Consider the following 23,920-nt stretch of genomic DNA (forward strand, 5'->3'; position numbering starts at 1 on the left):
AGTGGGGGGGGGGGGGGGGGGGGGGGGAGTTAAGGTTGGAGATGGTCCTGTCGTGGAGCGGGGGAGTTAAGATAGTAGATGTGTTGTGCTCTGCATGATTAGTTAGCGTGTGGAAGTGGGGGCTGAGAGAGGGGGGGGGGGCAGGGTGTGGGATTTGTCGCTATGTGTGTCGATCTGGTGCTGAACTAGGTTAGAGGGGCTGTGGGCGGGGTCTATGGTGTCAGGGGGGAGAGGATGGGTGGGAGTATTATGAGAGGGGGTCACCGGGGTGGGAGTGTGTGGTCGGCTGGTGTGTGATGGGAGGTTATTTATGTCTGTGATTGCGGGGTGTGGGGTGGTTGCAGCAGGAGGGTGAGTGACTGGTGTGTTGGGGGAGGAGGTGAGGTTCATGTCGTTCTGGTGCTGAGCTAAGTAAGAAAAGTTGTCGGTGGAGGCTGTGAGGTCTGGGGTGATAATACTGGAGGGGATGTGAGTGGAGGTCCGATGGTTGGAGAGGTTCTCTTTGAAAGTGGGGAACAGGTTGTCTAGTAGTTCCAGGTTCCTGTCTGTGGATTGAATTAGGACAATCCCGTTATTGTAGATAGTAATAGTGGTTCTGCCTAGGAAGAGTTGGGAAGGTGTGATGGAGAGAGTTAAGCAGTGAGCAGATTTCCTGGTGGTGGAGACAGTGAGTAGGGTGAGGAACGTTTCTCTCCATTGAGCTCTGCGAGAGGTGTGGAAGATGATATCGATGTTAAGGGATCCATTGACTGGTGAGAAGTAGGTGTCGACAAAGGGTATTTCAGGGTGAGACCTCAGGAAGTTGTGTTTAAAGCGTTTAGCGGCTTTTTTGGTGAGTGCGGATGGGTAGTTGATTTTATATGTGTGCTTGCCGATGGGCTCCATGCTGGGATGGCTGGGATGGTATATGTGTAGGTGAGTGTGGCGGTAAAGGTGGGTGTGGGAGGGTGGATGATAGTGTGACACGTGCGCAAAGAACAATGCAGACAGTAGGTTACATGGTACACAAGTGACCTTAGTGAGTAACAAAAAAAAAATAGCCAACATATAGGGGTAGCAATCTGAGTAAAGCACTATGCCGACAGTAAATTACGTGGTACACGAATGCCACTAGTGAGTAACAAGATAGTCAAAATAATCAAGATAAATAGGTAGCAATCTGGGCCAACCAAAAATACACAGTGTGAATGGGTGTAGCTTACACAGTGTACACAATGAATGAAGAAATATGAGATAGCAGACGGTACAGCTTACACAATGTAACGAAATATACAAAACTATAAAAATATAAATGGTGTCAAACGGTGCATATCGAGCAATATTAATACTAGTTATTCGCCAGAACAATTTGAGGTAGCGCTCGGTACATATAAAAATATAAATGGTGTCAAACTGTGCATATCGAGCAATATTAATACTAGTTATTCACCAGAACAATTTGAGGTAGCGCTCGGTACATTGACCGTGCAGAACAGTGAGAAATGTGCAAGTTTACAAAAACGAAAATGTACGCAATACAGATAGAGGTATAATGTTGCACTAAATGCAGGCACTTAAGCCACACGAGTGTTTAAATACACAGACTGATTGTAAGTAGCAAAGTACAAGATACAAGTAGAGGTAGAAGTAGAAGACTGCAAAAATAGGCAGGCACTTATGAGATTAGCAGTCCGAGAATTACATGAGAGAAAAGTGATAATTGGGTGCAAGTTGCAGCATTGTGCAAAGTAGTGCAGAGTATACGTGGAGGAGTAGTTTTGATAAAATATAAACCTACACTATATGGGGTAGCCGTCGGTGAATTACAGGAGATAAGAGTGAGAAATGGGTGCAGGTTGCAGAATTGTGTAGAGTAGTGCAGAGTACAATTGGAGGAATAGTTCTGATAAAATATAGGTCTATAGATAAAATATAAAAATATAGAAATAAACATCCGAATACACCTGCAAACAGTCGGTTACAAGACACAGATAGGTGTGTGTCAGAGTTACATTATCATATAAAGCCACAAACCTATTCAAACAAAGTCTAATGCCAGGTAATAGTTAATTTATTGTATTCTTTAACAGACTTGGTTTCTGAACAATCTTGTATATTTCTATTGGCATTTGTAGAGCACAAACCTAGCTGGGGAGTAATGGGACACTCATTCCCAATGTCATAATACTAATGCCCCTTCAGCCAGCAGTTTTCATATTTAAAGCGGAGATCGCGATTAAGGTAGCTTCGTTTTTTAACGTTCATAATCATTTAAGATTTCCTTTGCTTTAGCCAGTCCTGTAATGATGCTAGCCTTTCTATTGACAACCATCTTCACCTTTGCCAGTTGATAAATGTACGCCTTAGTTCCAGCGAATCTAAACCGAGCAAGCAGCTTTTTAAACACTGCCTTTTCCCTGGGGTCCCAATAGTCATGTCTGAAATAAAATTCATAGTTATCCTTTTAAGATGGAGTCTGAACTGCGTGTTGGTTGCAATACTTACGCAGCAATCTGCAAAAATTCTCTACGTTAGTCAAGTAGGTTGCTTCAGCTGAACAAAAGGGATTGGATAGGCTCAACGATAGGTCAGTTGCCCCTGCTAATCAGGGAGAATACATTTACTTATGAGAGCTGCCATCACTTAGTCAGTAACCAGGTAATTGCTTGCCAAGTTCTGAGAAGAGTGGCATTGGTTAGTTTTCAATTTGGGACTAAGCCCTACGTGTTCCTGCAAGGGGTTGATTTTGTTCACTGTAGCAACTGATGATGCAGAACAATCCATTGTACCTGGATGACACCATCCCTAAAACAACATGGCAATAATGCACAACGCAAGTTTACATTTGTTTTTTTGTTTTTTATCTTGGCTAGTTGGTGCTGCAACTCTTTTCACATCAATGTCAACAGAATTTTCCGCCAGAGAGTACTGACCACCGGATTAAAGCAACCATCACCGTTGAGACATATCGCCCCACCTTATCCATGTGGCCTGTTACTTTGAAAGGGTTTGGGCATAAATCAAACGTAAGATACTTGTGAATAACTGGTAACTTGTATTTTATTTATTTACTCTCTCATTTGAGGTACAGTACACTACCGACAGAATAGGGATGAGGAAAGGGGCTTAGGAGGTTCGTAGTCCAGAAGAAATCTCCACACCAGATGAAGTACTGTACGTCAAGGGCAGAAATGTGTCAGCTATAATCAAGACATGTAGGGTCAGGCAACACTTGTTTTTAATATTGTGCTAGGGATGTGGCAGTGTTACAACGGACTACCACTAAACAGTTGTAACAGTCTTCGTGACTGTTTTCTTCCTAGATCAGGAAGTCATCTGGGCTAGTATCAGTAAAATAAAAACTATACAAGCTCTACGCTACTAATAATTACCCCCATAAGAGCTTGAGAAGAGTCTGCAATAGACTGAATACTAGGTCTTTCGCACGCAGCGGTCCAATTATGGAGCATGTCCCACCTGGTCAATACAGAGGTCAGCGCATTGCCACTGAATGGCTTCCATGCGTAGAGAACCTGGGACCTACCCTCCGCTGCTCTCCTGGATCGGGAAAGACAAGAAATAATCCATAGGATTCCCCTTACCACTCCTCCAATCGAGATATACGTCCCCCCTTTCCTTTAACTCCTCCCGCGATAGGAGCAGTATCTTTGTGGTTGATACAATGACTGCCTTCGGAGCTTGGGTACTGGACCTGTATTGGCTTGTAGCACCACCCCTTTTTGTTTTGAATTATGAAGCATGCCACTGGCTGTGGGCGAGTGCTTTTACAGACTAGAACAGACATATGATCTAGGGTGCATGCAACCGGGTAATTAGACATACTTTTGTCCATTCAGTAAAAAGTCTGTGGTAACTCTTTTGGGTTGTATCGCAGACATTATCATTATTTCCCCCTACAAATCACAAGATCAACTGCAATGCATGAAAACAAGCACCCCAGTACACAGGAGAAAAAGACCTGCCTAGAAAACACACACACACATTTTCATTTTTGATTCTACAGATCCCTAACCAAGAGACTGCCTTTCGTCACTAAACCAACCCACTTTCTCAACTCTGTATAGAATTCAGATCCCTACGGTTTTGCAGACAGATTCCAGATGATATATTACTAAACCCAGATTGGTGCACACCTCGTAGAGCCAGGTGTAGCCTTCTGCACAGCAGAGTTGAAGAACGCATCGCTGAAGAAGTCCAAGGAGCCACTGAAGACCACTCTGGCATTATTCCTGGCTTGGAGACCAGCTATCAGAAGTGTGTTCTTTCCAACAGCATGAGGATACTGTACAGACAAGGAAGGGGTAGAAGAGTAAGAGGTAAAAATAAAAGTTATAATACAAATCAATTTCTAGTCTAGAGTGCTACAAAAATAAACCTTTCGCCATGAAACCCAGATTACCAGCTCTAGTATGTGGAAAAGAAACATGAAGTAGAGTGATGTGCTTACGTAAAGCAGACATGCAACCTATGTAGAAATGAGACAATCTGCTTGGGTGTACAACTAGGGAGGATGTGTTCCTCTCTGTAGGTAGGTAGTCCATTAGAATGTGATCTCTTTGCATGGTGACCACTACAGTCATATGTGCATTGGCTACGTCACATCTGCTCCCTACCAATAAGTCCCAAATCACTATACCCTCTCTATCTTTTCTACACTCTAAGGGCCATTTGCTCTGCTTCTCCCAACCCCGGCATTATTACCCTGCCTGCTGCCCCTTTATCTACATCAGTCTCAACACTTCATGCCACCTTCTCCCCAACACCACCATACTGGACCTAACCACACCGGCTCTTTAGTGCAGCAACACGAAGCAGGAAAGGAGTAGACAGAGGGAAATGTGGGAGGACGGAGTGGCACAGGTTTTATAGATGCACAGAGGGGATTAGTACCAGGTGGGTCAAAAGAACAGGAGGGAGAACGGGAGGGGTGTGTGAACTTCTAGTAACAAGCAAAGGAAAGTGGTTGGTGCACGGGCAAACCCTTTTCCTAATCAAAACCCTCCACCACCTCCTCCCAAAGAAAACATGGCAGCCTCCACGGGGCACTAAAGAGTACCAGAGAAGGGTGGCACAGTGAAAACCAGGTACACGTGTGGAGGGGAGGACAACCCTGCCAGGTTTTAGATTTCAGAGAAGGACAATAAACAACCTGAAGAATTTGTAGTGGCTTTTCTTATGTGAAATGTCTTAGAACCCACGACATCACCTCTTCAATTTTTCCCCTCTGTATAGTTATGCTCCGCAATTCCCGCTCCACCACTCAAGTCTGATTTTCATCTGGTCACTCTTTCTGATCCTCCCACTTCCTTTCCAAACCATCCTCAGATTGTATTTTTTCTCTATAGTTCAATCTTCTTCTCCTCTCCCGGTTTTTAATCTTTCAGGTTTTCCTCACTCTTTCCATCCCTAACACAATCTCTCTCCTTCTGCTTCGCCCCAATACATCTGCCTCTCCTCGTCACTCAGTCTCTTTCCACTCCCCTCAAAATGATTCTCTCCCTGCCTAAACTTCTTTCCCTAGGCTTTATTTTCCTTTTCAGCGCTTCTGAATCTCTCAACCAGTTAGTCTGTCTGACCACCCCACATTGCCACACTATTGCCAGCTGGTCAAACTGACTTGCAGTGCCACCTCGTGGTTGAAATAGGAATCTGTAGAAGAGCTGGGTTTGAGGAGAGAAAGTGATGGGGCCCAAGGGCACCATTACAAGTCATATTTTGTTAAAAGTGTTTGGATTTTTCACTCCATGAAACAGGAGATGTCCAAACCTGGTATTGCTGCAGGGGTATGCTTTAGTAGGCTATAATTTGGGGAAATCTGTGATTAAGGAAAGACCAAGGATTTCCCTATTTCCGAAAATCTCACATTACTTAAAGTTCAGCTTACGTATCAGCTCTCTAAGCTATCACAAAAATACACCCAGATCCCAATCACCCCCCAGACATTGCATGATCCTCCTGCAATGCCACAGGAGCCACAGCTCTACACAGTCTTCAGGAAAAAAGAAGTTTTTTTATTACATGAAATGGAAGAATAAAGTTTCTTAAAATAAAACTAATGTAACTGGACCTTATTTTGGAAACGAAATGCCACTTAACTGAATAGTTAGAACTTGCCCACATAAGAAAATAGGAGGAGGAACCAGCAGATGCAAAACTACTTACACAAAGAAACTTAAACAACCATCTGGCCAGTAAAAATCAATAAATGGCAAGCCTGCATTTTGTGTTTAGACCACCTTGCAGGTAAGTTTGCCCTGTGTTGATAAACATTTTATGCACTGGAAACCAAGCATGATTGCCACAGAAAGAGGTACCGATAGCTATAGAAATCCAGAAGCACTACATAGATTTCTGGGGCAGTTACACATCATGCCTCAGTATTCTCCTTGACACCCAGGCCCAAATGCTTCTTCACCCCATGCAACAATGAGAGCCACAGCCCTACAAGGGTGACAATTAAGTAATCCCTGCATCCACTATAAACATGTACAACAATGGTACCATGGTAAATACAGTGCAATAAATTCTATGACCAAGCCCAGATCAGGACATCAGTTTAAACTATTAGACCAGCACAATCCACAACCTCACTCAAGGCAAAAACTTGAAATTACTCTGGGTTGTCAGTTCCCTACACTTAAAGGAAAGAATCATTTCACTTAGATTCTGCTCTTGTCTAGCCATACATGTGCATGCAAACATAATCTTGAAATACATACCTGTGTGATAGGTTTGTCTGGGAAGAAGGAGTAGGACGTAGAGGAGCCAGTCAAAATATCAAGCACCAAAGGATTATCTGGGTCAGCCACCATGCTTCACAAAAAAAGAATTGAAAGTGATAAATGTATTGAACAACTCTTTACGTAGCCTTGTAACTTTCTATTTGCCAGTCAACAATGTTCCACTTAATAGGCACCCTCCCCTCCAACAGCAAACAAGCTTGTCTCCCACTGCCTGCTCGACCCTGAGCACACTGCTCTCCTACATAACACAACTACTTGTTCACGTAACTGCTTAGAAGTATGTCTTACGGTACACTGCCCCCCGTGACAAAATTAGACTTTCCCATAATCATTCACAGCGTACTTCCTTCACCTCCGACAGCACATGCAGCCTACGTTCCAAACATCATAAAGCAGTAAAAGCTAACATTAAAAACCTTTCCAAAGAGGACTTACCCAACTCCCTTGAAGAGTATGGGGTTCAAAGGGGTTTTGCCAACAATAGTGGGGGCCTTTAGCAGGTTCTCTGGATCAGCCACAATGAGCGTATGCTGAAGGGAAAAGAAAGCAGAGACGGTAAAATTCTGAAAGACTAAGGGGAGAATATCAAATTACAACACAACATGACATCCTGAGAGAAAAGACCAAGCAATAGCTCATGTTTTTTTCTTTTTTTAAAGAATGTACTTGTGGCATTAGGGAAGTCTTGACACTGCTGGCATATAAATGATGCTGTGCAACTGCTTCATACATTGCAGCACTTATTATAGAGCAAGGTTAGCTTTAATTAAATGACCCCCGCCCCCACTCCTCTAAATCATTGAACCTCCAATAATTGCAAAATATGCTCAATTACTATAGATATTTTAATTGTATTTCACAATGCTACATATACCAGCATTGCTCAGACAGCACAAAACCGCTCGTATGCTTACTCTCCAAAATGTCCCTCCCTCAGCTGGTTTGGCCCGCCGGCCACTAACTACATCACAACAACAAAAACACACAACTGGTTAACTTTTCTAATAACAGCCTGTGCTCATAGGTTAACCTGACACCAACTAAAGAGCAAGCGGTAGCAAAAACTGAACACAAGAGATGCAGAGGATACTTCTAACATTCTGCTTTGAATGTTTTGGGTTGGTATTTTATTGAGGTGTTTAGTGCTCGTTCTACAACCGCTCTGAAGAGGTCAATTGACATAAGCACTACACAAGGAACGACAAACTTAAAATCATTGTCCTTCTAATTTATCCTTTAACCGCCCCCCTTCCCTGGTTTCTACTCATGCATCCATTAGGCCTCCTCCAGCACCTCTCTCCCCCCTACAAAATGCTTATGCTTTCTACAACTAACCAGTATGATCCAATGTAGATCTCCCCACCAGTAATCCAACTCCACCCCTTAGCATGGCAGAGCCACACAAATAGTACCCAAAAGACATGAAAATACCTGACAACTCTTTCGAGCCTTGCATACCAGAGTGTAGATATTAACGTCCCATCCACTGTCCACATATCTTTACTTCCTCATTGACGCATCTGTCACTTATACTGGACTCTCACCAAATCATGCCTAGCAATGTGTTCCTTATGACAACAGTCAGTCATCTGCCATTGACCCATCAGGTTCTTCACCAATCAGTTTGGCCCTCTGTCAATACAAAACTCCTCCCCTTCACGTTCTGGATCCTTGGGTTTGCTCTCATCTCTCAGGACAGAGACAACGAATACCAGTCTAGATGGCTGGTCACCAAAGAACTTTTTTGTATGGTACATGTATATTAGGCCAAGCTCTCATTCTCCAAAACATCTGTTAAGAAGGCTTAACAACTTCAAACAGCCTCCCTACCACACACAATGCCTTTTACTTTTGCCGTCTAGCCTTCACAGCTTGATGCTGATGCTTACTGAACTGCAATTAAATTCTAGCTCCAAATTAGATTGCGTTGGACTGATACTAGAGAAAAGGAACAGATTCTGAGCTCAGCTCCAAATGCCAGGACTAACTCTTGACAAATTGGAATATAAGCTCTGTCAAACAGGACATAAAGTGCTCAACTGGTCGCAACATATGGACAAGGCAGGACGAATCTGAATAATGCATCCAGGCTGCCCCTTACATCTCAAGCAAGAGGGGGCTAACCTGTGGCGTAAGCACTTTATGGAACATGATGCGAGGAACCAATGGTTTCCTCAATCTCATCCTTCAGGTTTCCACGCTGCCTCTTATGTTCCCACTCAGCACTGAAATGACCCGAAAGATTACTATACTAGCAATCAAGATGACAGAATCCCAATTCTACAATCATTTTTACACAACCCCAACTGGTTAGGTCAATTAGGGTAAACTTAAATGTTACTTATTATCACACTGAAATGTTTTTCTTATAGCATTATTGGGATACGTTGCAGAGATTCCTATGTGCATAAGAAAATTAACATAACAAATACAGAATAGTCAATGCTTTGCTCTGAAGACTGATGGCGTCGGCCTGGTTAAATAATGCAACATACTGCAAGGATCTGACAGATACATTTTCATCCATGCTACCAACTCAAAGGAGTCCAGAGAATATATGGAGCCCTATCTTGTTAGAAGTTTTTATTTACTTATTTTGTGTTTTATAGAGCTCAAACTTGACACGTTAAGGTATCAGAGCGCTTTACATAGTCAAGGAGTTGTACAATAGGAAGGGAATCATGGGAGTACAAGGGGATGCAAGGAACACAAGGTACAGTTAGCATTACAATAGCATCGGACAGCGGAGGGAGGAAGGATACAAGTATGGTTAACATTATAGTTGCTGAAGGTAGGCCCGTTTCACGTTGGGGCGAAAGGTCGACGAAAGGAGGCAATAGTCTGTGCGGTTATGGGACAGGGTTTAGACTAGGAATTTACTCATGAGGAAGGATTTGGCCTCCTTTTTGAAACGTGCAACAAAGGGGATTCTTCTGATGGCAGGTGGTAGGGAGTTCCATATTCTTGGCGCAGCCCCAGTGAACGCCTGATTAAACTGTTTTTTTCCCCCGAAAGCGTGCAGGCTGGAGTAGGAGGTCTCTGGCGGACCGTGAATTTCTGATTCCGCCAGATAACACAAGTTTCTGTGACAGATATGCAGGGGAGTTCGAGTATAGGGCCTTGTGCGTGATGCATGCCAGCTTACGCTGTATTCTGGCCTCGAGAGGAAGCCAGTTCAGCATTTTCAAGTGTGGGGAAATGTGATCAAATTTCCTTGTGCCGGTGAGTAGTCTGGCGGCCGCATTGAGGCAGGCTTTTAATGGTGCTAGCGAGATCTCCGGTAAGCCAGAGAGGGTGGAGCAACCATATTCCAGTCTAGAAATGACTAGTGCTTGGTCTGCCATTTTTAGGTCGGGAGCGTCCAGGAAGGGTTTCAGTGTCCATAGATAGCTCAGGTGGAATCTGGCAGATTTGGCCATCAAGCTGATGTGGTTTCGCATGCTCAAGTTACAGTCCAAGGTTATTCCCAGCGATTTGGCCGAGTTCACAATGGTCGGAGGACTGTTTAAGGCTGTGATGGCCTTAATCCAAGTCTGAGTTTCAGGGTCGGTTTTAGGAGGGGAAATGAGAAGAAATTCAGTTTTCTTTGCGTTGAGTTGGAGTTGATTGGATTCGAACCATTGGACGGTCTGCTTCAGGGCCTCATTCAGGGAGAGAACCTCCTAGAGAGAAGAGATTTAGATGTAGATCTGCATGTCATCAGCGTACATATGGTAGGAGATATTTGCAGTGGGGAGGACTTCGGCAAGTGGTTCTAGATAAAGGTTGAAGAGAGTGGGGGACAGCGTTGAGCCTTGAGGGACTCCTACTGTGACCGAAGAGGGAGCGGATAAGATGCCGTTGGCTAGTAATCTTTGAAATCGGTTTTGGAAGGAAGGAGCTAAAACATTCAAGGACGGTACCATCTAGTCCCATACTAAGTTTTAGAGGTTCGAGAAGTTTCCCATGGTTGATCAGGTCGAAGGCAGAGGATAGGTCTAGGAGGATTAGGAGACAGGTTTTGCCTTGGTCAAGGGCTTGGGGGGCATCATAGACTATGTGGAGCATGGTGGTTTTAGTGCTGTGTCCTGGCCTGAATCCAGATTGGAAGTCATCGAGCAGGTGAAAGTTATTGATGTGATGACTAAGCTGCAGCTGCACACATTTCTCCAGCACTTTGGCTAAGAGAGGGATGTTGGAAATTGGTCTGGAATGGTCAGGTGAGGCTGGATCCAGAGATGGCCTTTTCAAAATGGGGAGGACTTGGCCCACTTTCAGGAGTCAGGAATTGACCCCTGCCGGGAGGCAATAATTATCGTGGTCCAGCTAGGGAAAATGGATTAGGCGACGGTAGCTAGGCATTTGGAGGGGAGCAGGTCGTTGAAGTGGTTGTTCGGCTTTAAGGTAGATAGAATTTTGGAGACAGAGTCCTCGTCGTAGAGTGTGAAGTTGGTCCACGGTGCTTGGTTCTTGGGTGAGGCCTATTGGGGCGGTGTGGGTGGAGGAGGCAGGTCAGGGGGGTTAGAGAGAATGAGGCGGAGCTAAGTTCGTTACCTAAGCTTTTAATTTTGTCCATAAAAAACGAGGAGAATTCCTCAGATGAAATTAGAGACTTGATGTTTTCTTTTGATGTTTTGGCGAATTTGTTGGATTGGTGTTTGACCAGTTTGAAGAGTTTGCTGGGCCTGTTCTGAGCGTTCCCCAGTTCCGCTCTGAAGAATTATTTTTTTGAGTTGAGGATGTTCTTGTTGTATGTATTTCTGGCCTGGCGGAGAAGTTTTAAGTGAGTGGCAGAGGGGTGCTGTCTCCAGTTTGTTTCGGCTTGTCGGAGGGATCTCCTCTCAATGTTGAGGGATCCAGTGAGCCAGGGGTTTCTATCTTTAATTTGAGTTATTTTTTATTTTAAAGGGGCCAGGCCATCCAGAATGTTGGACATAGTAGCTGAGTAGTGACCGTTGAGGTCATTGACCGTGGATATTTGCGGGGGAGGAGGGAGGTCAGATTTGCACCTAGCCTAGAGTTCCTTGTGGTCAAGGTTCTTAGTGTCTCTGGCCCATCGTTTAGAAAGCACCGGCTGGGGGGCCCTTGTCTTGAGGGAGCATGGAAGTAGGAAGGCAATGGCGTGGTGGTCGGACCAGTCATAGGGGTCTATTGAGATAAGCTTGACGGTTTTTTCCTTAGCAATGATCCAGTCAAGAGTGGCTCCTTTCGAATGGGTTGGAAGTAAACAGGATTGTGTCAGGGCTTGATCGATCAGGAGGTCTTTAATGGCGTTGACGTGAGGGGGGGGGGGGGGGGGGGGGGGGGCTCAGAGAAGACAGGAGTATAGGCGTTAGATTGCTTCTAGTTACACTTCTGTTGCAGAGGGTGGCAGATCTGCAAGGGTTGATAGCGACCGTGCCGATGGGTTGTTGTTCATTCATACCAGAGGGACACAGGGTGACTGGGGCTGCATTGTGGTCCTGTAGGATGGCGAGGATTTCTTTTTCAGTGAGGTCTAGTGGATTTGGTGAGGCGAGGGGAGGGTTATAGGAGAGGGCAAGCGCTAGGGTTTCATCCTGATAGGTGGCAGGGGTGCTTGCGAAGGTGGCTCAGGGATAGAGGTAGAGGGTGTTTGGGGAGCTCTATAGTAGGTGGGGAAGTGGAGCTCAACCGGGGCTTGAGGCTGGCGAAGGAGAGTTCAGCGAGGTGGAGGAGGTTTGTTAGAACCAGGATGGAGAAATGGATGCTCTGGATTATTTTGGTGGCTCTGGAGTGCAGAGTATCGATATCCACATACGGGGGGGCGCGGTAGGGGTGCCTTGAGGGTTAGACTGGGCTATGATGGGAGCAGGCGTGAAAGGGGTACTGGGAGGGTTAGGATGGGAGCAGGTGCGATAGAGTGAGGGTTAGAATGGGCTGTGATGGGAGGAGGCGTGATAGGGGTACTGGGAGGTTTAGGCTGGGCTGTATTGGGAGCATTAGGGGGGTGATTTGTGGGCTAGCAGGGTTAGCTTGACCTCCATCATAGGACATTGGAGGATTACCAGTCTCAGAGTCCGAATGGGGAGCTAGATGGGAGGAGACCAGGTGTTTCTGGATGATTGCGTTAGCAGGGCCGATAGATGAGCTGAGGAGGTTAGGGTGTACTGTATAAGAGACCTCCGGTACTATAGGGGGGAGGGAGGGCAGGGGACCAGGGGTCTCGGGGCCAAAGTGTATGCAGGGCCGGTAAACGGACTGGAGGGGTTGGGAGGAGTAGTGTTGGAGAACCTTCGAGAGGTGGTTGGTGGGCGGTTAGATATACTGGGCGGGCAGGTCGGAATGTTGTCGCAGTGGGTGTTGGTCACCCGGCTAGTGTCATGCACATTGTTTCTGAAGAGGGTAAAGAGGTCTCCAAATTTATTGAGGTTTTTGGTTGAGGCTTGGACCAATACAATGCCGCTATTGTAGAGGGTGATGGTAAGGTCAGCTCGCAGGGTTGCGGAGGGCACTATTGAGAGTTTAGTGCCGTAGGGAATGTTCCTGGTTGAATGTACATTAAGGAGGTGCTCAAGGGTATTGCGCCAAGAGGGGTTCTTCTGGAGTAGAAAACAAGGTTGTTGATGACTGTGTCGATGTCTGCACTGAAGCGTAAGTCAGAGATCAGAGTCTCAGGGTGGTTTTTCATGGTGAGGTGCTTGAAGTTTTCCGTGGCTGTTTTGGAGCGGGTAAGGGGGTAAACTAGGGTGTATGTGTTTAATCCAGTAGCAGTCAGGCCAGGATCAACCATGTTGACACGGGTTGGGCACTAAAGCGCGACCTGGGTCGGAATCCGAAGAACCTATATGTCCTTAGAGTTGGGATAGTAACTTACAGAGGTAATAGTTTGGCCGGGTTGAAGGGAGACAAGATTCCTGGAGCTTTCCACGTTCCAACAGCCTCTCTCTTTTTTTTTTTTGGATGACTATGGTAGGTCAGGGCCACTTAAAGATGGCCGCCACCAGAGCGAATATGGTTCCGGGTGACCATTGATTGTTGAGAGGGTGCAGTCCTCTGTCTATTACCACTGCTGAACCAGCCTGGTTGGGTACAGCAGTGGACACTTGTTTGTTTCTGTTGTTGTTCAGTCCTCTTTCTATTAGCATTTCAATGTGCTGCCATTTTCCGAGGTGGAGTGACTGGGCAGCCAGAGGGCAAATTGAGACTAAAATGGGCGAGGAAATAAAATCGTGGTTGTGCCATAGTTTGGACGCATTTTCAAAGAGTAAGCTCTTATGGCACTGAAGACAGGCACATAGATTACAGCCTCAGTTCTTACTGCTGCTGCTTTAAGTGCGGGCGCGAGGCGGGGCTTTGTTTCGAGCCAGGAACCCATTCAGCAGTTCCATACAGCTTGTGTTGTCCCTGCAGCCCGAGCGCGATCGGGCGATGCGTCAAGAACAATTCCCCAGCATCGCGTCTGTCCAATACGGATGTTACTCCAATGATCTCAAGCCACATGCCTGCAGAAATGTACAGCTACACCACTGGACAATGTCTTGGTCAGAATTCAACGTAAAGACTATAATAAGCTCTGCACAGGATGTTTTTTCCCTAAAGATCACTATCACCGGAAAAAGGACTGTACACTTCGATGAATAGGTGCATTATATTTCACTTGTAAGTCAGATGCACCCTTCCTTCTTGGGAGTGGCGTCCCCAAATGCATTCCTCTTTGGGAGTTAAAAATACCAGTGTGAATTTTACTACTCTTTGTTCAATTCCTTATTCAAAAAAAATACATTTTGTTTTTAAATCACTCTTCAATCGTAGTGCTGTTCATTTAATTTATCATCACGATGCAGTGGTCTTCATTCAAAAGGTATACAATATTTGGCCATCCCATTGAATAGTCATGGTATACTCATACACTTCCTTTAACCCAATGCATTTTGGGGATATGCCCTTCTTCGGGGGTACATTTATCCTGGGTGATGGTGAAACAAAAAGTAAACTGATACTCTGAAATGGAGTGCAAAACATACTACTAAATCCAGAACCCTTAAAATTTATATTGTTTAAATGGTCATGGGGCTCATTATGAGGGGAAATTCCAACAGCTATGTGAACCGTCGTAAAGTCATAATTGTACAGGGAAGGTCTAGCTGTTGGGCTTTTAGGTAGTGGGTCTACTAGTCAAAGCACCTACGTGCTTCAGGAACCATAAAGGCCAATTCGAACAGGTGAATAAACAGATGCGACCTCCAAGATGACTTGGATGAGCAATCTTCATCAAAACGATGGCGATTCATCAAAAACATTGTTCGATGTAATAAATAAAATAAAAAAATAAAATTTAAAAAAAAGACGGTACATGCCAGTGGTTAGGCACGAAGTTTAAATTACCTCAGAGGGAAATATAGCATTAAAGCAGTGAACCAGGTTTCCTCCAACGGTCCAAAGTACTAGGTACAGGGTTAGAAAGAGCCCCCAGAGTGGATCTAACTAGAAGAAAAACTCAAAATGTGAGCCAGAAAATGTGTCCTTACACTCTGATAGTTTAATAGTAATGCATTGTCATCCATGATGCCCAATATGCATACAACAATCCAAGCGCCAATAGGGTTCAAGGAAAGTTCATGTGCGTCCTTACCTCTCTAAAGCGTGAAGTCTCTTATATAGAGTCTCTGATAGCGTTCATATAGATCGCATCTTTGTGCGTTTAAATATTGTGATGAATGTGTCAAAAGTAAGAAAGTGGACTAGATTTCAAGTGCAGCTATTCTGCTCAACGCCATGTTAGGGCGGCATATTTCACTCTAAATGTGAGGAAAAAATGGGCAAGTTTAAGTCATACTGGCCTATGCTTCAGACTGAAAATGAATTGAGATGTATTTTCAATGAGCCACCATTGTTCGCATATCAAAGATCGAAGAACTTTAAAGCGGTTCTACAAAAAAAGATTAACAAAAAGGTACTACAGTTCATAAGGGCAACATTGTTTGTCTACATTGTGGAAGTTGCAATACCTTAAAAGGCAGCACCCACGTGTCTCAAGGGACCAAGATGAAATTGTATCCCACCGTCGCGTGTGCTTAAAAATGTTGTTTACTTACTGAAATGCCCCTGTGGTCTAGTCTATGTAGGCAAGACTGAACAAAAAATAAAAACCTGATTAATTGAACATAAAAGCAGCATTCATGCAAGAAATGAGAAATCTACAGGGGCCTTACTTTTCAACACCGATGGGGAAAACGTCAGTCAATTGAGATTTACAGTTCTGGAGATTTTTCAAATGGAGTAAGGCATCGACAACAAAAAGCAACAAGCATTTACAATGCAATGGTTTTGCCTTTGTTAAAGTTAGAGCTATTGGCATTGCTCTTGACATTTTTATTTATGTTTTTTTTAAACATAAATAAATGGCATTATCATTTACAATGCCAATAGCTTGTGTGCCTCGAGGTGGCATTTTCAGACTTTATAGGGGTATGAAACCGCAGTACGCACGGTGTGGGTCATTGAGAGAACCCACAGTCCACCCGTGGGCACTGAAGGGCAGGCATTATGGGGTGAACTGTGGTAGGGAGGACATTGGCACCGCTTACACCTTCGATTCATTGATGGGTATTTGAAGTCTAGTCGCTGTCACAATGCCCCGGAGTGTTGGCGTGGAGTGGACCTCGCCTTATAGGCCATCCAGGACCCTTCCAGTGCCGCATTCACGCTCTACAGGACTTGGAGTGCGAAGTGGGATTCCTTCTGGGGCAGTCACCTTACACGGATGCCCGAGATCAGACATTCTGAGCACAAAGTTTGGGGTGCAGTTGTTGCCTTCAACGTGACCACCCTGTTCCCGTGAGCATCTTTGATGTTGCACACTGGTCTCCAGGGGGCCATTTTAACGTCTGATTTCTATAAACCATTTCATTTTACTTTCTGATAAATATGGCCGTGAGTGCATCCCATGTGGGACCGGTCTGTGCCCCGTCTGGCCAGGGGAGGGTGTGACGCCCTTCCGGACAGAGAGATATATTCACTAACATTCCAGGGGCACAGATGTGCGGCTCTCCAGGTGTGCGTTGGGGGTACTCACCTGCCTGCTGCTTGCTGTCTGTTTCCGGGCATTAAAGGTGGCACACAGAGGCACCCTTCTGAGGGGGCAGGACTGTGGTTACTTACAGACCTGCCTAGAAGAGTTTAATGTGCATTTACAGACAGTATTGGGGTGAAACATGCGACTCAAGGGTGTGTTTTATTCAAAGGTCTGTTTGAGAGACCCAATAGGCTGACTCCGGGCATTACAGACCTTTATGAAGGGAGATCGCGGGGTGATACAGCCACGGGGCTTTCCAAGTCTCAGTGGGGAGCAGTGGGGGGGGGGGGCCATATTCCGAGAGGGCACGAGATTCCAACAGACCAGTGAAGATACAACCCTCTCATAGAAGGCTAAACACGAGAAAGGGGGCATATTAAAAAATAAAATGATCAGTGTTCCAATGTAACAGTTATTAGGGTGTTTTAATAACAAACGTTCCCAGGCACTGGAGTGCAGGGTGCCCTGGAGCCGCGCATGGGGCCTCTTGTTGTCACCCTATGCGGACGGGGGTCCATTGCTTGCAGAGGGCCCCCCAAAAGACCTCATGATAATGACCCCAATGGCAACAGTTCAACCCCCCGTCTCCTGTGTGTCTATAACCTGCCAGGTCTCCGAGGCCTGGGTCTTCCCAGGGACTGAGGGAGCCCGTGGCCTCTCCGCCGTGGCCTCTCTCCGCCGTGGCCTCTCTCCGCCGTGGCCTCTCTCCGCCGTGGCCTCTCTCCGCCGTGGCGCAAAACTTTCTGCCGACCAGACAAGGGTGTCGGGCCGGAATATTTGTATTTCTAGGCCGGACTAGCAGAAGCCGAGCCTTTGTTTGCGCTAAATCTGTAACAAGAGACGCGTCCGAAAAGCTACAATTCCTACACCTCTGAACATGGTTTCAAAAGAACGAAAGCGCAACGGAGACCTCTAAAGGTGACGTGGGAACTCGGCCCTCCGAAATGTGAGTTTCTGCTCTGGGAATCCGGGTTCTTTTAGGAAGTATATATAGAGTGGAATTTAGAAACCACCTGAGCACCGCCCATGAGCAGAAAGTGTATTAATTGAATCTATACAGAGCTTTTTATAAGTAATGCACAACCAGATTATAAAACAACGGACGAATTTGAGTTGGGTACAGGGTGGCCAATGTGGCGGGTCCAAGGGGAGTCCCGAGATTGGCACAACTCACCCCCGCACGGGGTCCTGGGCGGACCATCTAAGGAATAGGGCGGAAGGCTGGCACAGTGCGGGCCACTTCTGATGGCCTGGCTGGTTATGCGTTTCGCTATGTCTGAAGTGGGCACCGCGATGGCTTCTTTCAATCTGCCCCATCCTGACTCGAGCTGGCATCAAAGTGTCCATGAGAAGTTGTCCTGCTGCCCGGGGGCAGTGGTTTGCATCGCCCTGCTCTGCCCAACAAGCTTTGTTCCCCCCAGGCCCCATCAGAGGCCTTACACCTTTGCGGGGAGCAGAGTTTCTCTGTCTCTCGCACTGGTGCAAGTTCCTCTCTCAGACATGTCCTATGCGGCGTCCCACCCGTTCCAAACACAGCATTGCTCAATTACTTTGCGGCGGTAGGGGGGCGGGAACGGGGCCAGAGACACGGAGAGCGAGGCAGCGGTAGGGGGGCGGGAACGGGGTCCGGAGACACAGAGAGCGGGAGAGGGGGTGAGAACGGGCTAAAAAAAAAATAAAAAAATTTAAAAAAAAGAAGAAAGAAGAAAGCAAAAAAAAAAGAAAAAAAAAGCAAGCACTCACCTGGACTTCTTCCGGGTGCCGTCAATCCCGGACCAGATTCGGGGGTGTTCCCGAGAACAGGCTTTCGGCTGACGTCACCAAAAGGGAAAAATTCTCGGGAACGCCCCCGAATCTGGTCCGGGATTGACGGACAGAGCCGTCTCCCAATGGCTAGCCTCCATTTATGGAGCTAGCCAATGGGAGGAGGGGGCAGATACCAGACCCCACAGAGCAAAACATAAGATTTTTCCTAGCGCATGCGTACTTCGTACGCATTTGCTAGGCAAAACCTAAAAAGAAGCTACTCTGGAGGAAAATGTACTGAATCAAAAACCTAGAAACTTTAATACTCAAAGGATTGAACGACCTTACGGAGTTTAGTTGTGATCTTTATGGGATTATCATGACCATGTTATTTAGACCCATCCTTTCTTAAGATTATGATAATCTCATACCCATGACATTTTTTTTCCACCCGCCAAGCCCCTCGGGGGACATTCACGAGATGAACACATTTCATATTCAGTCACCTCGGGGATTGGTCACATTCAGAGCGGTTGATACCACTGTTGTCCGTTTCAGGTTAGATTACTCAATACCCCCTTGAATCACGGCTCCTTCCGCTTGAACATGGCGCAGATTTATATTTTAGTACGTTTTCTCTGTAACACCAAAACTGTGACATTAGTGAATACCATTTTGGACGTGGATCCAGTATATTTACTCTTTCGTTAACCTCGCTTTTCGTAAGTTAAACATGTCCCTTTTTTTCTTCACATTTAGAGTGAAATACGCTGCTCTAACATGGCATTGAGCAGACAAGCTCGTCTTTATTTCAACAAACTCATCATGATATTTAAAATCACAAAGATGGCGATCCAGATTAACGCCATTGGAGACTCTAGGAGAGAGACTTTGTGCTTAAAGGAGGTAAAGACACACAAACTTTCCTTGAACCCTATGGGCGCTTGGATTGTTGCAAACATATCTGGTATCACGGGGGACAATGCATTTGTTTTAAACTATCAGTGTGATGGCACATTTTTTCAGTCACGTTGTGAGTTTTTACTCAAAGTTAGGTCCCCTCTGGCGGCTCTTTGCAACCCCGCACTTAGTAGTTTGCAGTAGTTAGAGAAAACATGGTTCACTGCTTTAAATCTATGTTTCATTCAGAAGTCGTTTCAACTTCGTACCTAACCACAGTCACATACTTATTTTTTAATAAAGCAAGCACATGTTTTTGCATGAATCACCATCGTTTTGACCAAGATTGCTCATTCAAACTATCTTGGAGTTTTCATCGCTTTATACACCTGGTCGGATCGGCATTTATGGCTCCTGAAGCACACAGTGGCTTTGACTATATAGACATGTTACCTAAAAGCACCAACGCTGGACCTTCATTGTACCAATATGACTTTACGATGATAGATGTTGGAATTTCACATCCCAATGAGCACTTTGACCATTTAGAATATAAATGTTATTGGTTCTGGATTTAGTAGTATTTGTTATGCACTCCATTTCAGACTATCAGTTGTTTTATCGTTGTTTTACCTTTTCCCAGGATAAACGGATCCTCTGAAGGGCAAAGCCCGAAATGCATTGGGATAAAGGAAGGGTTTGAGGATACCACGACTATTTAATGGGATACCAAAAAATTGTATACCTTCGAATGAAGGTCAATGCATCATAATGAAATTGTAGAAAAATGTCATCAAGAACACTATGGTTGAAGAGTGCTTATTTTGTATAAGGAATTGAACAAAGTGGATAAAATTAACATTCTTTTTGAAACAGAAGGAGGAGTGCATGTGGGGGACGCTGCTACCAGGAAAGGAGGGTGCATCAGACATATGTCTGACCTACACCCATGATCAGAGGGCAATACCCTTGTGCACCTAATTCATTTTGATCAAGTGATTACACCTCAGTTGTACCGCTACAGAGTGGATTACCAGTCTCTCAGTATTATATTTTTCTTGACCCATCAAACAATTTTTACGATTACTGAAATATGATGTTGCAACCACGTTAGATCTCTCATGTTATCCTGCAGACAATTTGCATTTGTTTTTTCTTATTTATACTACTACAATTGCATTAATGGAGTTCTTAAATAAATTAAAATATAAAAACAAAAATTGTCGAACTGTCCCTTAATTGCTGCTCAAGTTCCTGGAGATCACTGTAAGCCCAAAAGCTTTATAAATAATGCATCAGCCCTCCTTTCCAGATCAAACACAGTTCTGTGTCCCATCCTCCCTCGCACTACTTAACCACAAATATGTGTTCAAGCCTTCTGCTTCTATAATAGCTTGAATAAATTGTGTGTCCAATCCCCAAAGCTTAATGATCATGCAGAGGGCCACCCTTTCCACACCTTGATGATAATGCTGTATACAGTGACCCCAAAGCTTGACTATGCTAGGTCTTAAAGATAGATCACACTGCCCCTTTCAAAGCTCAGTCATGCTGTGGGACACACCTTCAGAAGCTCCATTTAGTGTGCCCCATCTTCCAAATGTTGATCACTTGCAGTTTTGCTCTGAGTCGTAACAGTGATCTGCCCTTAACATATTGTTCAAACGCAGCCCCCACTGCCTAAGACAGGGATATGATCTACATACATCATAAAATAAAGGGTACAGTTGCATGCCACATTCCTGTCCAACAAGGGTTGATGACAGAACTAAGAGTGAAAGGATCTTACCTGGCCTGGATCAGAAATGTCATAGTTGTGATGGTCGATAACTGCTGTCTTCTCCTCGTCGAACTCTATGCCACATTCACTGCCCAGTTCTCGCAGGGGGTCACCTTGGGGTGAGGGTGATAATATTAAAAGAGGAATGGTGTTTAAGATTTATTGTTCAACATGTATGATGAATTGGACTCAAGTCATAAGGGTTAGGAAAATTAAAATATCACACTCATGGCAAAGGAATACACCTTCATGCTCCAATGCACTTCTTAGCAAAGTCACAGATTGAGCATTAGCCAATAAATAGCTTTCACATTTGTCTAACTCCTCAGAACGAGGTAATACTGAGCCTTAAGCAAGAGAAGCTCTGGCCTGTGCACTCTCAGACAAATGTGCTTACAGGTCTAGAAAGCCCCATGCAGGACCTGAACTACCCCTGTTTAACAGCATAGGAAAAAACCCAGCAACTAGTTCAAGTTAGGAAAAGAAAAAAGGTAGTCCCAGTTTACAACTCAAACAATCGCTCTAATTTTTCAATATGAAACCTCACAATGGAGGGGACTTCAGTTTCATGATTAAAAGAACAGCTCTGGAGTCCAATCCTTTGAATCACACATTGCGCATTCTTTGTCAAAGCTTTCACTGATCCTTTGTTCTCTTACTGGGAAACTAGGAGAACGTATAAGCATAGTTTGCCAGAAGGCTGCACTATGAAATATCAACTTTCTAGACAATTAAAAGTAAAAACTTCTCCAGCAAATCACGAACATTGTATATAAATAAAAAGAAACGGCTGATTTATTCATCATTATGTTCCAAAATCCAACTGCAACGTTTCAAAACGAAATATTGCACTTATTAGATCAGACTTATTGGTGAATAAACAGCATTCAGAAGGACTGACTTGCAAGGCTACTCTCTAAAGCCGATCTGCTAATGTTGGGCTACAAAGTGAAAAAATAAAAATAGACCCAGCCTTTGGTATCCACATATTGATTATACCAATTGATTATTTCTTGCCTAGATTTATTTCAAGTTTGCCTTAGGTTTTTACGATAGCGCATGCGATTATTTTCCATTAGCAGACACTGCTTTACCTCCTTTCTAATTCTGTGATGCCTATTGTCCAAGTCCACCTCTGTCAGTTTACATTTTCAAGTTGAATGTATGAAACATTCAAGTGAGAGTAAGTATGTGCAACCCAGGAGTCAGAATCTAGGAGATTATGCAAATGCAGTATTTGCATAATCTCCTAGATTCGGACTTTTGCCGCACCAAGTATAAAGCAGGTGAATACCGATTTAGAGAAATGCACCAAATGATAATCAATTTGGTTGGCTTTAACACTACATTTGAGTAAAAGGTGCTGGAAAGTTTATGCCTGGTCAATCCTCTCTACAGTTAATTGCCTTTCACACACCCATTGCAGTTATAGGCTCAGCGATATCAACGCTAAAAAGCCTATGCCAGCAAAAGGTAATACACAAATGTTTTTTCTTTAAAAACACTACTGTGGCCCTTTTAAAAAAAATAGAATGCTACAGATTGGTCTAACATTTACAATTTGACAACAGCAAAAAAGGTTTCAGCGAACTGGACTTTGTGAGGAAAATAATCAAACCACCTAATCATGTTCTCAGTGGCCGAACACAGAGCATTAACAATAAACTATCATATTTCTGCACAGACACAAAGATAATGTGCAATTTCTAATGCTAAGGCATTCCAGCTTCACCCAAACATTGCAACACATATACAGTGGGACTTCACCTCAAACGCCACCTTGATTTTATTACTCACCAATATCTGAACTGGCAGCCACCAAAACGCTTCCTCCTCCATCTATAAAGGCACTAATGGTCTCTGTGTTGATGTTACCGCCGAAATCTGAAGGGGACATTAGACAACTTATGTAACGTAACTCCCATAAATCAGACAAGAACAACAAAGAAGTAACACTCATAAGGGTAACTAATCAACTTTCTTCAGTGATACTAGGAACAGGATGTGCGTGGGGAGGGATCTACCCTAACCTATTTTGTTGTACTGCAATTGCATTCAAATAGAACTTACTACCCCAGACGAGGTGTTGACTGAATTTTGCAAGTAGCATGCTACTCCGGAATCGAAAGTTTGTGGTTAATTCAGTGCTTCCTGTTTGGTTTTTAGGATCAGTCGTGTGCTCGCACGGAAATCCTTCCTTGTATTTATTTACTTCAGTTTCTTCGCAATAGATTAAATTAATTGGAGTTCTATGTAATTATCAGTGGAGGGTATGTGAGTTCATGCAAACGGTTGGTGGGATGACTGGATAAGTGAGGGGAGATCAGTCCTCATTAGATTGCAGGGATATGGTTTCAAAGAAGGAGGTCGTGGTCTACGAGTTAAGTGTGGTTAATTTTCAGAAATGCAATAAGAGAGACTGAAAAGACAGGCATGTGGCTTATAGTCTACAATCAGAGAGAGTAAGGCACGCAGAGGACGGAGAGTAAAGAAAGCAAAATTCGACAAAAAGAAAGGATATTGAATGGTAGCTAGCTTTAAGTCAATATTAACTTTCCATGCATGGTTTTAGGAATATAGGAGGCGGCGACAACCCCTTTACTTTCTATACACTACACTCAATAGTAGATAAGGGCTAGCTGCAAGGTCTTTTGGAAAAAGGGGGGAAATTAGAAATGAAGATTATTTCAGTAAACACATTGACAACCCCCCCCCCCCCCACCACCCCCTTTTTTT

The 23,920-nt window shown here is 44.5% G+C and overlaps 1 protein-coding gene across 1 annotated transcript in view; it reads right to left on the reverse strand.

Moving 5' to 3' along the window:
• The window catches only part of DDOST (dolichyl-diphosphooligosaccharide--protein glycosyltransferase non-catalytic subunit), a 58,545-nt gene that overhangs the window by 15,107 nt on the left and 19,518 nt on the right, over positions 1-23,920 (reverse strand). The window contains exons 3-7 of the mRNA XM_086921623.1: positions 22,982-23,068; positions 21,194-21,297; positions 7,179-7,273; positions 6,720-6,813; positions 4,134-4,282 (exon numbers count right to left, since the gene is read on the reverse strand). Coding sequence (XP_086777749.1) covers positions 4,134-4,282; positions 6,720-6,813; positions 7,179-7,273; positions 21,194-21,297; positions 22,982-23,068 — 529 coding nt within the window. The remainder of the gene's footprint in view (positions 1-4,133; positions 4,283-6,719; positions 6,814-7,178; positions 7,274-21,193; positions 21,298-22,981; positions 23,069-23,920) is intronic.

This window comes from Lissotriton vulgaris, chromosome 5, assembly GCF_964263255.1.
Source record: "Lissotriton vulgaris chromosome 5, aLisVul1.2, whole genome shotgun sequence".
NCBI lineage: Eukaryota > Metazoa > Chordata > Amphibia > Caudata > Salamandridae > Lissotriton > Lissotriton vulgaris.